Here is a 16,188-nt window from a genome sequence, read left to right as displayed (position 1 = left end):
TGTGACGCGGCATACGCAGGCCACGTCACACAAAAAAATGTGTGACACCTATATTATCTTCCTGTTAGAACGAGGAAGGAGCAGAGAATCAAGAAGGAGCGGCAAATCAAAGAGTGACGTAGGTAGATAAGTAGGTAGGTAGGTATACAATTTTCAAAATCTTATTCATCTTTACTCATGTAGGTATTTCACTATTTTGTATGACATTTTTGTAATCCTTTCTAAATGCTTTATTTCAGAAAATGGAGAGTTCACACTATGCATGGGCTGTGATGGCCATAGTAGTCACTTCTACTGTAGAATCGGCCAATATTTTGGCCATATTCCCAACGGCATCTTATAGTCATCAAATGCCTTTACTAGCTGTTGCCAAGAGATTAGCTGAGCGCGGACATAATCTGACAGTTATCACCCCAAATCCAACGAAGGTAACTTGATAACTACCTAGTTTCAATTTCATTCAATTTCTGAAGGGAGTAACACAATTTACATTATTATTGCATCCGACCTTAGAAATGGAAACCTTTACTAACAACATACTACGGATTGACCAACTTGAGGTCGAGTGGTCGAGTAGATTGAAAATTGGAACACATCACATGAAGTTAGGCACATTTCATTTGTGAAGGGTATAGCTTAAAACCTATTAGGGACGTCATATCCCTAGAAAAATCACAAATCATTTTATCCCCATTTTCCGATTTCAGGAGCCCATCCCCAACTACACGGACATTGACATTTCTTTCACATATGCTTTCTGGACACCTCAAGGAGATAAAAAGCCTGTAGTTAATTTACAGCAGAGGATTGGCGCTTTTGAAATGATAGGAATGTTCACCCAAATCGCCTATACTGTGGTCGACCTTCAGTTGAATTCCACACCCATTCAGAACTTCATTAAGTAAGTCTCATCCATTCAGACAGTAAGCCTAAACCATTTTTAGCTAAATCCCCTTTAGGAGTGAGCTATTCTTTTCTAACGAAAGTCACAACTTTGGGTCGGGGGTTTTTTTGGGGTCTTTTGGGTCACTAGGAAGCTATTCGCTATGAAAACTCATTTTGATATACAGTGCCTTCATAAAGTCCCCCCCCACCTTAATTTTTGAATTGATGAATTTAGAATCCTGAATTTAATCTTGGATTTAATCCCCAATACAACATTATACCTTGACTCTTCTTTCAGGTATGTCGATAGAGAAAAGCCAAAATTTGATTTGGTCATTTACGAAGAACTTATGCACACTTCATTCCTTGCTTTACTTCCTAAAATTGGCCATCCCCCACTTGTTGCCATGTTAACTCTTGCGTTACCATGTAGTATTGATTTCACCTTTGGAAATGTGTGTAACCCGTCCTATGTTCCAGGTTGGTTTAGTTTATTTTTTTTTTTTTTTTTTTTTTTTTTTTTTTACTTTATTTTATTTATTTATTTGTCATCTTGTGCCCTACATACTTTTGGTGCAAAGGCAAAAATGGTGAATAATCTTTTAATTGAATCCGGAGACCTCTTTCATGCAATGACTATGTTATGACTTCTAGAGTCAAGTCTAGACTATTAAACGACAAATATTTTGGTACTAACCATAATGAATACCCTGGAAATTACCTCAAGGGCAGTTGTGCTCAGGTGTAGGATTCTTCGGACACTCTTTTTCCGAAAATATTTTGGTGCTGTTAATAAAGTTGTTAATTAATATAATACGTAGGACTTCTATTATTCTAAGATTCAAACTAATTAATTTTCCACACTGTTCAATTCCCCAGGTTCCCATTCCCAACCATACGGACATTGATATTTCCTTCTCCTACTCTTTTTGGCATACTGATGATAGCAAGGAGGCCCTGTTGAGTTTACAGAGGAGAATTGATGCTTTCGAGTTGCTTGACCAGTTTACATCAATCACGTGTACTGCTGTTGAGTTTCAACTGAATTCTACTGCTGTACAGAACTTTATTAAGTAAGTTGGATGTATTTTTTGGTGCATGGTTAGATTTGGTAGGTATCTACATCACCTAGATGTCAACTATTATTATGTTAAGGCGGTCTCTTCTTGATCCCTTGTGTGCCACGACTGCCGCGTCTATTTTTGTTTAGGACTATTGCACTGTCAACTATCATAGTATATAATGTTATAGTCTTGGAAATCAAAGTTTTCTCTTAGCAGATCCTACTTTCCGGTTGTAAAACTGTGACATGTACCTAGTGGACATTCAAGTAACTTGCATAATTGCATACAAGTTACTTGACAGTTAATTTGAACGGTAAATTAAATTTACTAGTGTTGACGCAACTTGCTAATAGAAGTAACTTGTCTGACCTGACATGTCACTTGGATGCAAAGGTAGAAACAAATTGCCCTCACGTCACGTGAGTTCATGTGACGTGGGGGCAGTGTAGCTATTATGAACGAAATCACCTTCTACATTATTTATGGGAGAACTTTGAACCACTTCTTTCTAGCTCTCCATGAGCTAACATGAGCTCACGTGATTGAGGGCAGTGTATTTCGACCTTAAGTTGCTCTCCTGCACTTACACATAAATTTACTTGAACGGTGTGAAAGAAGCTCAAGTATTGCGTACCTACCTACCTACCTAACCTATGTAAATACATAGTGATAAGAGAGGAGTTACATCCTTACCTGTAGGTACCTAACAAATTTCTGACTCTGTAGGAAAGTGGTATTTCCATGTATTGTGTTTTGAGCTCCTTGGTTTCAATCAACAAACGAGTTGTTTTAAAGTAATTTCCTTATTTTTCCTGTGAGTTCTGATGGTCTGATACTTGGTAGGTATGATTTAAATCAAATTAAAATCTAGTGGAAATAAATTCTAAAGCTCTTTCTTTGAGCCCCCGAGATACTGCAGTCTGGTGGATCGAATATGTACTAAAATCAGGAGGAAACTTGCGTCACTTACAACCTGATTATTGGGACATGCCCTGGTATCAATATTATGGACTGGACGTGTTTTTGGTCCTTCTGTCTCCTGTGATTCTAGTCTTGTATGGGATTTACAAAATTATCTCAATATGTAGGAGGAAATCATCCGGAGAGAAGCTCAAGAAATCCTGATCTCCAATATGATAGTAGTTACATAGCTGCTTTATCAGCTGATATACCTACCTACATGGTAGGTGATTAAATTAGGTATATAAGACTAACATGTAATACCTACCTGAGTTCCTCTCAAAGTGTGATATCATTTCCAACATTCTTCCACTACGCAGTTGTAATGCGTAGTGGGGTAGGTACTTACCTACTTCTAATTCCTCACTCACATGGTTCAGGTAAACATGCAAGTGGACATTCAAGTAACTTGCATAATTGCATACAAGTTACTTGACAGTTAATTTGAACGGTAAATTAAATTTACTAGTGTTGACGCAATTTGCTAATAGAAGTAACTTGTCTGACCTGACATGTCACTTGGATGTAAAGGTAGAAACAAATTGCCCTCACGTCACGTGAGTTCATGTGACGTGGGGGCAGTGTAGCTTTCGTGAACGAAATCACCTTCTACATTATTTATGAGAGAACTTTGAACCACTTCTTTCTAGTTCTCCATGAGCTAACATGAGCTCACGTGATGTGAGGGCAGTGTATTTCCAACTTAAGTTGCTCTCCTGCACTTACACATAAATTTACTTGAACGGTGTGAAAGAAGCTTAAGTATTGCGTGCTTACCTACCTACCTAACCTATGTAAATACATAGTGATAAGAGAGGAGTTGCATCCTTACCTATAGGTAAGTACCTAATAAATTTCTGACTCTGTAGGAAAGTGGTCTTTCCATGTATTGTGTTTTGAGCTCCTTGGTTTCAATCAATAAACGAGTTGTTTTAAAGTAATTTTCTTATTTTTACTGTGAGTTCTGATGGTCTGATACTTGGTAGGTATGATTTAAATCAAATTGAAATCTAATGAAAATAAATTCTAAAGTTCTTTCTTCAGTTATGTATGATTCGGTCTTCTTTATTTCCTTTCTCTTTGTCTCCACCGGCTTTTTATAGATCCTACAATTTTCATACTCGTAGATTCTATATCGAGAATGAAAATCAGAAATTCTATGATTTTGTTATGTAAACTCAGAAGTACCTACTGGTGTACCTTCCGGTAGATAGGTAATACCAATGTGTTTATTATTTTCTAACAATTATTACCTATTCTATTGAATATTTTTAAAAAAGTCTATCAACTCTATCACCAGGAATAAAGAACTGATCTTAACAGCAAAGTATTCGCCTATGTTGATTGAAACGGTGGATCGAATATGTACTAAAATCAGGAGGAAACTTGCGTCACTTACAACCAGATCATTGGGATATGCCCTGGTATCAATATTTTGGCGTGGACGTATATTTTGTCCTTCTGTCTCCTGTGATTCTAGTCTTGTACGGGATTTTCAAGATCATTTGCAGATGTAGGAGAATGCCGCGTGTTGAGAAATTGAAGAAATCTTAATATTGTTATTGCCTTATATTTTGATCTTAATACCTAAAATACTACTCAATATGTATTGTTAGATTGTTACTGACATTTCGTTCTTGAACAAAGACATTGGCGGTACACAGGTATTTATGAGGACCATGACGACTATATTTTAGAACAAAATATTATTTGTTTGCTCGCGAGATCTTCCTGTCTTCTCTCTACTCCCACGCAGTTCATAACAAACATGACCTTACATATCAATCAAATTCGAGTTCAAGCACAAACTCGATGTTTTTTGTCATGTGCTTGTTTTCAGCTGTAGCAACTGAGTGACTGACAGAAGTGTTCTATAGTCTGTAGCAACATATCTTACTATCTGATGCTTGATCTGCGGATCTGCGTACGTTAATGTAGCACAACTACTTTACAAAATTATCTCAATATGTAGGAGGAAATCATCCGGAGAGAAGCTCAAGAAATCCTGATCTCCAATATGATAGTAGTTACATAGTTGCTTTATCAGCTGATATACCTACCTACATTGTAGGTGATTAAATTAGGTATATATGTAAAAATAACATGTAATACCTACCTGAGTTCCTCTCAAAGTGTGATATCATTTCCAACATTCTTCCACTACGCAGTTGTAATGCGTAGTGGGGTACTTACCTACTTCTAATGCCTCACTCACACGCACAACTACCCATAGATACCAAATATCACGAATCTCTACAGTCTGAATAAAGCAAAATCTAAGAACTATAAACCAAACTGGTCCCAGGTTGCTTTCAGTTGAAAAAAAGTATTTTTAATGAAAGTACTTGGAGACAGTTTTTAAGTACAAATGTACTTAAGTACTTCCAACTCTACTTCAATAATCCTTATTCTAAAGTAGACTGATTTGAACATATTGGCTACCTAGGTACCTAGGTCACGATGAGTGTGAACAAACTTTTTGTACTTGTACTTGATTCAATATTTTATCTTCACAGTTGTGTTTTTATCTTTACATAATTTCTTATCTTTTCCACGAGTTTGAGAATTACGGTTTTCTATTTAATCGAAATTCGAAAATTGTATACTTACTTTAATTCTTTTAGTGAAGTCATTGCTCCAATAATTCTTTAAAATAAATCTATTTATTTGAGTTGTGTTCACATTTTATTTTTCTCTTGGCGAAGGATCTGAGGATGTGTGTGTTTAATGTGATCTAATTTACTCGATAGACTGAACGTCGCGTCGTATTCACAATTGGCATCGGGATGTTTGATTTGCAAAAGGTAAGTTGACCTCTTGTTAAGTATGTTCCCGGTCTTGGAAACTCAGTTTAATTCTACACCAGTACAGGATTTTGTAAAGTAAGCTGTCTTTGGATGATAGTTAAGGTTAATGAAGAACTTATGACATGACCTTTCCTCTCGCTGGGGGACGTTGAACTGAGAATTTGCCAGCTTCTCAAGCCAAGGATCTACGGACATAATGACATGACCTTTCCTCTCGCTGGGGGACGTTGAACTGAGAATTTGCCAGCTTCTCAAGCCAAGGATCTACGGACATAGTATGTTCCAATAAAATGCTAATACTATAATAATTGAAATGACCTAATGATCAATAAATTGAGCTTAAAATTAGGTAAAAGACACCTGTAGGTACCTAAAATTACTGAGAGATCTAGGTCACAGAGCCTAGATGTTATGTCAGGCCCCTAGATGTTTATAAATAAAGTTCTGTAGCATCAGTTAAAAATCCGTTCATATTCACAAAAGCTTCATATTTATGTTAGACGCGTAGGTATTATTTCAATAGATCAGTTGCGCTTACTTGGGTGATGTTTCAAAGTCATAGAGCAGGAAAAATAAGAAAGAACTGAATTTTTCTTTTTCTTCTACACTACTAGATACCGAGATAAATCGATTAAAAAAATACCGGTAAATCGTGACGTTTGACGTCACGGCATACGCTCCCGTAGGTGATGACGTCATAATTCAAGACTCCCGCTTCATTTGTTTCTGCGCATTTTGACGTGAAATCTGACGTCATAACTATTTGAACTTTTTCATTAGAACAGCAATTAAAAATCGGATTTTAGACCTTTTAAAGTTACTTTTTCGGAGTTTTGACCTCAGATTTGGATTTTTCACAACACTTTACGTAGGAATCGACCTTTTATTAATAATATTTTTCCAATTGCAACTCCTCCATTACGAGCAACAAGTTTGACTATGCATACATTGAGATTCGTGTGTTTTCTACCTGATAACAGTTTAATAACAGATAATATTTACAGCAAACAACAGCGTGCGGTCTTGGAAACTCAGTTTAATTCTACACCAGTACAGGATTTTGTAAAGTAAGCTGTCTTTGGATGATAGTTAAGGTTAATGAAGAAGTTATGACATGACCTTTCGTCTTGCTGGGGGACGTTGAACTGAGAATTTGCCAGCTTCTCAAGCCAAGGATCTACGGACATAAAAAAAACGTCTTCAAAGGGTTCCTCTTACCCGTAACCCGTAAGGCCGTAAGAGTAATTTATCTCGAAAATTAGAGAAATATCTACCCTGTACTTCATACGATATATGTCCAATACTCGTATATACCTAAAGTACAGACCTCTTTGCCCTTATCTTCCAGATATCTCGATAAAGAAAAGCCAACTTTCGATCTGCTTCTGTACGAAAAGATTATGCACACTGGATACCTTGGAATTCTTCCTAAAATAGGACATCCTCCGTCAATAGCTATACTGACTTTGCCTTTACCATGTGTGTTGGATTCCTCCCTGGGTTATATGTGCGGAGGAGGAGGAGGAGGAGGAGGAGGAGGAGGGAGGAATGTATAGAGAAAGTGAGAAGTGAAAGTACATTAGAACCTCGATTATTTCAACTGATTGGGACCGATATTTTCCTCTGATAAGATAGGATATCCTTTGAAACAATGGATTTTGGAGTTGAAATAATAGAGATTTAAAATAATGGAAGTTGAAATAATCGAGGTTCGACTGCAATTGCATAAGACCTTGTTTAGACTGCGCGAGTAAAGGGACTTTTCAGTCTCATTCTGGCAGAATAAACAAGGTATATTCTATTCTATTCTATTCTATTCTATTCTATTCTATTCTATTCCAAGGGAGTGAATTTTGTTGGAAATGTTTGCTGTACAGGGCCGGATTAGCCCCCCGCGGGGCCCGGGGCAGTTTCAAAGGCGCGGGGCCCCCAGTTTGGGCTGATCGAACTTAAAATTTTCAGCGCCGCAGGCGAAATTTTTCAAAAAGTAGGTAGATATGTGCCTCATGCTTTGTCACAAGTTCATTTTTGACGTACCTAATTCGTAGATATTTTCTTATCCTAATTTTCGCTGAACGCTAAAGTGAGCAAAATAAAATAGAGTGCCGCAAGCGAAATTTTTGAAAATTTTGCTAGATATGTACCCATCCTAATTTTTTTTTTTTTTTTTTTTTTTTTTTTTTTACTAATTATTTTTAGCCCGAAATGTTGGCTTCCCATTCTCAACTCGCTCTGATCCTGATGGCATTTCTACTAACTGTGGAATCTGCCAATGTTCTCATCATCTGCCCTACGCCATCCTACAGTCATCAAGTGCCTTTCATCGCCATAGGAAAGGAGCTAGTGAGGAGAGGGCATACTGTGACTATGATAGGAACTGATCCTCTCAAAGTAAGTTCATAGATGTTGGAATGAATCTAATAATTTTTTTTTTTAAATTAAAATTATTTTGGGTGAAGAAGTTGAATCTAGTGAATCTAGGGCGGGAATTGGACTCTTGACCTAGCGCTTACGGGGCAGGCGCTCTACCTTTCAAGCTAACTTGGGCTGGATAGTGAATTATGTTTGTACATATTTCACCCGAGTGTCCAGTAATAAAATCTTAGCGAAATCGGCTACAACTACTTGGAATATTTGTGTTACATTATGTTGACCTAACCTTACGTTACTAGGGTTGAATGACTGATTCTAATATCAGAGGCTTATAATATTTCTGCTGACACAGATTATCCTTGGTAGATGAGATATACCGTGATACCTCAACAGGAATCCAATTCTTATGGTGCTTCATTGACCACATTTTCAGGAACCTCCGGTAAACTACACCGATATCGACCTTTCCTTTTCGTACAAATACTTCAAACCGCAACTCCAGAAAGGTGAGGTCTTACCAGATGCCGTGGACAATCAGAGAAGATTAACGGGATATGAATTCATTGTGAACATTGGGAGGATTACGATAGCATATACCGAGGATCAGCTCAAGTCTCAGCAAATGCAACAGTTCTTCAAGTAAGAATCTTAGAAAATGGGCTAGTAGTTTTAGAGATCCTTTTTGAACTTTTGCTTGAGAAGTTTGAACCATACACCTAGATATATATTATAGAAATAGATGATGAAATATTGGACTTTATAAATGGGTGCTTTCGATAAAGTATACTAAACTTATACCTTTTGAAGATAGGAATACCTAGGTTGGGAAAACAAAGGTCCAAAAGCCTCGTATAATTATGTAGGTGCAATGGTACATGCCTTTGTTAAAGTACAGAGTGTAGATTGACCTTAAGGCTATTCTATTTCAAAACAATCCTTTATTTCAGATACATTGATGAAAACCATGTCAAGTTTGATCTCATTATTTACGAAGGACTCCTACATACGGCCTATTTGGGGTTCTTACCCAAGCTAGGTTACCCACCTCTGATTGTCATGCAAACTATAAATCCAACTTGTTTGTTTGGTCTTCATTCAGAAAGCATGATTTGCAATCCGTCCTATCTACCAGATATTATGTCAGGTAATACAGGAACTACCGAGAGATTTGATGAGCTATATTATCTGCTATGAGCTTTGAGTCACATATAAATGCGCATAGCGACCGGTGCCAGCATGGTAGGTAAACATTGGGAGGAAAATGAGTAGCTATGGCATATAAATGCGCATAGCGACCGGTGCCAGCATGGTAGGTAAACATTGGATTTTAGGATTATTGAGATATTGGGAAAATCCTACAATGCTGCAGTGAGCACCAAAGTTGTGACATAATAACACAAAGAAACTGCATTTACATTTACATTGGCTTCAATATACATAGGAAAAATTCTACAATGCTGCAGTGAGCACCAAAGTTGTGATATAATAACACAAAGAAACTGCATTAACATTTACATTGGCTTCAATATAGGTACCTAGTATACTCTTACCTAGTATCCATCAAAAATATTAAAATACAAATATTTTATCCAGCTACCTATTGTGGTTTACATAGATACGCATCTGAAAGCACAAAATGTAACAAACATGACACTCCAGACAAAGAGCGAAATTTGAAATATTTTTCCAATCGGCCAAAGGTCACCGGAATTTTTTTTTTTTTTTTTTTTTTAGGCTACACTCAGAGTATGACTTTGATGGAACGGATGAATAATTTGTTCATGCAGCTCTATTCAAAGTTCTACATCAGATCTAGACTCATGAAGAAGCAAGATGAGATCATGGAGAGATACTTTGGTACCAGAGGACTTAGTGGCAAACAATTGGAAGAGAATAAAACCCTACTGTTCATTAGTACATCGTGGTTGTTGACATATCCCCGTCCTGTATTCCCCAACACTATACTCTTAGGACCGATCCATTTGAACAACCCTAAACCTTTGCCACAGGTAAAGTAAAGTCTAATATTTGTGACGAATACCTGGCCAATTTGGAACGCTAATAGTTCAATGCCTATTGATAAAGTAACTGATTAATTATGATTTTGTCGCGATATTTTAGATTAAGATCCTGAATTGTTCCACAAAATTCGTAAAGAACATTTTACCCGATTAAAATACGCTTTTACACTCTTTGTATAAAAGAAATACCCATCATTGTAAATGAATTCATATAATACCTGGCCAATTTGGAACGCTAATAGTTCAATGCCTATTGATAAAGTAACTGATTAATTATGATTTTGTCGCGATATTTTAGATTAGAATCCTGAATTGTTCCACAAAATTCGTAAAGAACATTTTACCCGATTAAAATACGCTTTTACACTCTTTGAATAAAAGAAATACCCATCATTGTAAATGAATTCATATTATGTCCTTTCTTCCAGAACTTGAAAGACTGGATTGAAGGGGCAAAGGATGGAGTGATCTATTTCAGTTTGGGTACCAATATGCAGAGTGCCTCCCTGCAAGAAGACAAGCGCAAAGCTATTGTGGACAGTTTCAAACAGTTTCCAAGACATCGAATTATCTGGAAATGGGAGGAAGACATTTTACCTGACTTACCGAGCAATGTGATCTGCAGAAAGTGGTTGCCCCAACATGACATCCTTGGTAAATTATTGTATAAAATTTCCAATTTTTCGAAAATGTAGAGTGGCATTTTACTATCCCGTAGTATGTCCATGTCCATCCTCATCAGATGAGCGATAAGAGACACAATACTTCTCATTTAGATGCTGGATCAACCATATTCATTCCACAAAATTACCTATGACAGAACGAATGATCCAATTAAATTTATCAAATTCTTCATGTTCCAGCACATCCGAAGGTCAAACTATTCATCATGCAAGGAGGACTCCAGAGTTCCCAGGAGGCCATCCATTTCGGAGTTCCTATGATCGGAATTCCGTTCTTTGCCGATCAAGATACGAATGTGAGGAAATTGGAATCAATGGACGTAGCAAGATTTCTAGAATATGAGAATATCACTGCCGAAACACTTGTCACTCTGATGAAGTCCATTCTTTATAACGAAACGTAAGCTCTTTAGAAATTTTTGATAGATAAAAGGAAACGTACATAGTAATCGACAAACAGATATCATCAGTTGGGAATTCAATATTTTACAATGGACCCAAATTTGAGTGAGCCAAAAATTGAAACAGAGGTTTCTGGTTTCTTTGATGATGGTCACTGAACGTCACAAGGGTAATAGAAGATATGAGTAGGTACCTTCAAGTCTTCAAATTTCTTGAAGCTCAACTTCAATGTTGTTTCAATTATTTCAGGGTTTATCGAAAGAGCCAAGTGTATTCCAAACTTTCCAACACCCAAATGATGTCTCCGAAGGACACTGCAGTCTGGTGGATAGAATACGTACTGAAAGCAGAGGGCAATGTGGACCATTTGAAGTACAACCTAGACCAAATCCCCTGGTACCAGTATTATTTGGTGGATTTGGCGGGGATTTTCATTGCGGGAATTTTCCTTGTTGTGTTTGTGCTGTTCCGAATGGCGGTGTTACTCAGGAGGCTCTGTTTTAGGAGCAAGGCGAAAATGAAGAAACAGTGAAACGTTTGGTCTTATTATAATTTAAGTCTTTGTTCCTTTCCTTCATTTACTTCCTTCTCAGACGAGATTCTTCCCCCTAGAAATGCTTGTAAAGTGGCCGTCTGACAATTATACCACCACTAGTTATGGAAAACTTTATTTTCAGGGTCTTTAGCTCTACTCCTGGATAAAGGACAATATAATAGTTGAACGGTCAGTGCTCAGTGAGCGCAAGTTCAAATGCATGAAAAGTAATTACCTAAGTATTAGATATATCAGTACACAATATAGAATCTAAGATGACCAGAGAGAAACAATCAATAAAATTTATTGACGGACTGCCCAAAGTTTGGATTGCCGAAACTACACAGCATAGGTACTTCTCAGACAACACACTTTACGTAGGAATCGACCTTTTATTAATAATATTTTTCCAATTGCAACTCCTCCATTACGAGCAACAAGTTTGACTATGCATACATTGAGATTCGTGTGTTTTCTACCTGATAACAGTTTAATAACAGATAATATTTACAGCAAACAACAGCGTGTTGAAATACCTAAATGGAATGAATTCATTATCATTTTAATTTCCTATCACTCCCCCACATCATCTGGGGAAAATAGTCGAATAAGTGTCAGGTATGATTGTGGTCATTAGGAACTTGTTGAATTTCATTTGTTTGAACTTCGGGAGGTGGTATAGGTACCTACCTATCATAAAACTTTTAAGTTGGTACTTTATTATGTAGATCTTCAGTAATTCTCGAGAGCTATCCTCGAGAGCGTTTGTAAAAAGTAACTATAGTCTAGCGGTCGGGAAGTTGTGAGGTCTTTGCGAAGGGATATTACGAAGTTTAGTGTTTTTATTATTACCTACCCTCCTGTACTTACTAACTTGTGTTGTCGAACTATTCTGTAATCTAAAATAAATATAATATAACTAGCTGAATTCCGTCGTTTCGCTCCGGAATCCCGCTAGTTCATCCCGAGGCATGACCCTTATTAGTGTATCTATTAGTGATGTTTGCTTGGAATATTGAAGAAGTTGAAGAAGACAGCCGTTCGTCTTCTACATACATATATGTAGGTAAAATGTCCGGGTTTTCGATGGAATGTCCGGGTTTTTGGAACCAAATGTCCTACTTTTTAAAAATTTGATCTGGAGACCCTATGTGGGAGACTTCTTACCCCCTCCACATTCCACTTTCTATGAAGACTGGAAAAATTTATTCCATCACCTCCCACCTGACCACATATTTCAAAATGGATTGCCTACCGTCTGTATTGAACATGTCAACACATAGCACACTGGGGGATGAAATTGTGATGAGCAAAAATAATATTATCAGTAATATACCCACTATTATTATTACTATCACTATTATTATCAGTAATATTATCAGATTATCACTATTATTGCCACTAGTATTATCAGATTATCACTATTATTATCTTTTTTTCACCACAAGACAAACATGTTAGACAGGTGTCTCTACTGTGGGGAACTTGAGATAGTGTCGAGTTAGTGTCATATGCGATGGTATGTATCAATTTGGTCTACAACTTGTCTACTCACACTGCCAGAAACAATCGTCAATATCGAGTAAACGCTTTCACATGTTGTTGACAAGTTCAATATAAATTGCATTGTATTAGGTAAGTGTAGTTAGGGAATGGGTAGGTACTAGCTAGGTATATGTATATGGGGAATGATGTTCATTTGTATCCTAACTTAGCGTAGGTTCGTAGCGTAGAATTAGATAATGATATCATTCATTGTATCCTGACAATCCTAAATACTCTAAATAGTAGGTTTTTCATCAAAAAATACATAGCAATATTTCAATCAGAGGCCCCTCTTTCAGTTATTAACAATTACAGTACAGGACCAAGTGGGCTAGTGGACGCCCGGTTAAATCCAAGTTGAGATATGGAACTTTATCCTTAGTAGGTATAGTTCGGCAGCATCGGCAATAGTAGCCTACAGCATCGACAGCCGCTCGGCTGGGGTAAAGGTTAAAGTAATATTCGAGCAGTATAAGTATAGGTACTTTCATACAGTTACAGTTAAATTTGTCACAAAAGTCTTGCCTAAATGTCCAAAATCACCCACCAACTTATACCTATTCAATTATTATAAACATAAAGTTTTAAATTTTTAAAAAAGTACCTATATCGTAGTAACGTCAACGTTATATCTAACTTTATATCTTTACATAAAAATATACCTACCTATTGTAAAAGTATGTAGATAGGTATATTTTTTTTATGATTTTACATACTTAGCTGAGAGAAAATACCTTCCCCCTAGGTTTGCTTTTCATATGGTAATGTCCGGTGAATTTATTTTGCTTTTCAATGAATAGCTAATATCTTGTGTGGTCGGCCTGTAAGATATGGCAGAAAAAATGTCCGATGGGAGAAAAAAATATCTAGGTGTTCTACGTGTCGTGTAAAAATTGTTTGGACTTTAAAAAAGGGGAAAAAAAAAAAAAAAAAAAAAAAAAAAAAAAAAAACGAACGAACGAACAAGTATTATGTTTCCAAGCTCAAAGAAAAAAGTTGAGTTTGCAGCTTTCAGGTCGGCTAAGTAACGTAGCTTTCAGGTACAAGCGTGGTTTCGAATTTCCAATACCGAAATATTGAAGAAGAAAAAATATGAATGAATGGAAAATAATGGACGCCGGAATAAATCCTTCTTTTGAAAAGAAAACCCTGTTCTCAACAAGAACAGGCTTAGGCATTTTACAGCAATTTGAAATCCCCCTCTTAAGGGCAGAATATGAAAGTTCCACAAAAGGCAAATATTTTACTACCAAGGCTCTCCCACTCAGGGGTCGGAATGCTTTCGTAAGCTAAGATTATACTAGATTATCATAAAGTATTATAAATATGTTTGGTCAAAACAACCTGGATTTTAGGATAGGATGATCCTCAATCTTGAAGGAAAAGAACCCAAAATTAGCTGCATAAATAATGACTCCTGGATTCCTGATAAAACACCAAAATAACATATGTACTTTTATTCTGTCGGGGTAGCTTTAAGAAAAAATTGGTTCAGAAAAACGTCATGAAGATTGAAAGAAAAGAAAAAGTAAAAAAAAAAAAATAGCGAAAGGAACAAAATTAACGACAATGTCAGAGGGTAGGTAGGTTCTTTCCTACTTGTATCTCAATTTAATTAAGGTCATTAATGTAATTATCGATAGGAGAGAGGGAGAGAGATTTTTTTTTCAACTGGTTTGATAGAGGGGACTGTATCTCCTAAGTTCTTATCGTCCCGAAAGACAGGACAAAGCCAGCCGTTCCGAGAACGAATCTTATCTGTAGGATAAAATCAACCCCAGGCGGGCATCGAATTGACCTAGCGCTTACGAGGCAGACGCTCTACCTCCGCGCTACCTAGGCTGGCGCAAGAGAGATTGAATCTGTGGTTACGAAAATATGGATGTTACCAACCTACCTAACTAGATGATAACTGGATAAATGGAGGAACGTGTACCGTGTAGGTACCTGCCTATAGTTGAGTTTCTATTTCTAACCAAAATATGCAACCTCACCTGATTGCAGAATTCACTAATCATGGAAGTGTAGGGTACCATCCTAATTAATTTGTTATTTTGTATGATTTTAAAATAGCTAATTATAAATCAAGTTTTACAAATACCTAGGTAAATTTAATTAGAGAGTTTCCCGTGGATGGAAAAAAAATGTAATGCTGAGCCAAAAGTTTATTCCCCTGGTTTTCAATCTGCTCTGCTGAATTTTGTTAGCAACAATATTCTGTTTGAATAGCTTCCTAATTATGTGTTTTTCCCCCATAGATTTTTTCATATACCTACACATCGGTATATGAAACCACTACACCTTTTATTATTACTATTGTAATTTTAATAAAGGAAGGAAATGTTACACCAAGCGCGCATTGTTTGCAAAACGTTTGTGAACGTTTGCAAACAATGCGCGCTTGGTGTAACATTACCTTTAACATTGTGCATACTAAGTTATGTAAGTTATACTTATATCTTTATCCTTTTGCATAGGTACTATAAGTTATGTAAGCATTCTTATATCTTTATCCTTTTGATAATTATTTATGTGAAGAGCGTGATAAGTTATGTATCCTTAATCCTTATGTTACCTATGAAAATTTCTCAAGAGTAGATATCAGATTTCGTTTCCCCCATGATATAGGTACCGGGATGAAAAACAGCAGGAAATTGTACACCTCAATGCATACTTACTTCGAGATATCTTCTTTGTGTCATGAAAATACCTACCTCAAGATGAATACCTAGGTATAGTTTGCACCTTTATGCTAAAGCATGGATGTGACCTCAAGAGCTTTTGCAGAGTATAAGGTTCCTGCATACCAATGCCTTTATACAAGTATTTGGATATAATGAGCAAGTGCAAATTCAATCAATATCAGGTAAATAATTTACCTAAATTACCTAACATCTCTCTGACAGCTTTGCC

At 36.6% G+C, this 16,188-nt stretch overlaps 2 protein-coding genes across 2 annotated transcripts; both read left to right on the top strand.

Moving 5' to 3' along the window:
- Positions 1–1,962, top strand: LOC103510077. Its single transcript, XM_026824235.1, has 6 exons — positions 1–118; positions 240–428; positions 708–901; positions 1,184–1,369; positions 1,618–1,627; positions 1,765–1,962. Exons 1-6 carry the CDS (start codon positions 38–40, stop codon positions 1,960–1,962), a joined length of 858 nt encoding a protein of 285 aa, XP_026680036.1. The 5' UTR covers positions 1–37.
- A 3,386-nt stretch (positions 1,963–5,348) lies between these two features.
- On the top strand, positions 5,349–12,014 carry LOC103510073 (UDP-glucuronosyltransferase 2B18-like). Its single transcript, XM_008474707.3, has 8 exons — positions 5,349–5,713; positions 7,916–8,107; positions 8,523–8,728; positions 9,037–9,233; positions 9,824–10,098; positions 10,539–10,764; positions 10,974–11,193; positions 11,445–12,014. Exons 1-8 carry the CDS (start codon positions 5,696–5,698, stop codon positions 11,725–11,727), a joined length of 1,617 nt encoding a protein of 538 aa, XP_008472929.1. The 5' UTR covers positions 5,349–5,695; the 3' UTR covers positions 11,728–12,014.
- The last annotated feature ends 4,174 nt before the right edge of the window (positions 12,015–16,188 follow it).

This window comes from Diaphorina citri, unplaced genomic scaffold (assembly GCF_000475195.1).
Source record: "Diaphorina citri unplaced genomic scaffold, Diaci psyllid genome assembly version 1.1 scaffold556, whole genome shotgun sequence".
In the NCBI taxonomy this organism is placed as follows: Eukaryota; Metazoa; Arthropoda; class Insecta; order Hemiptera; family Psyllidae; genus Diaphorina; species Diaphorina citri.
The sequence above is the reverse complement of the archived record's forward strand: the minus strand, read 5'-3'. Positions and strand labels throughout refer to the sequence as shown.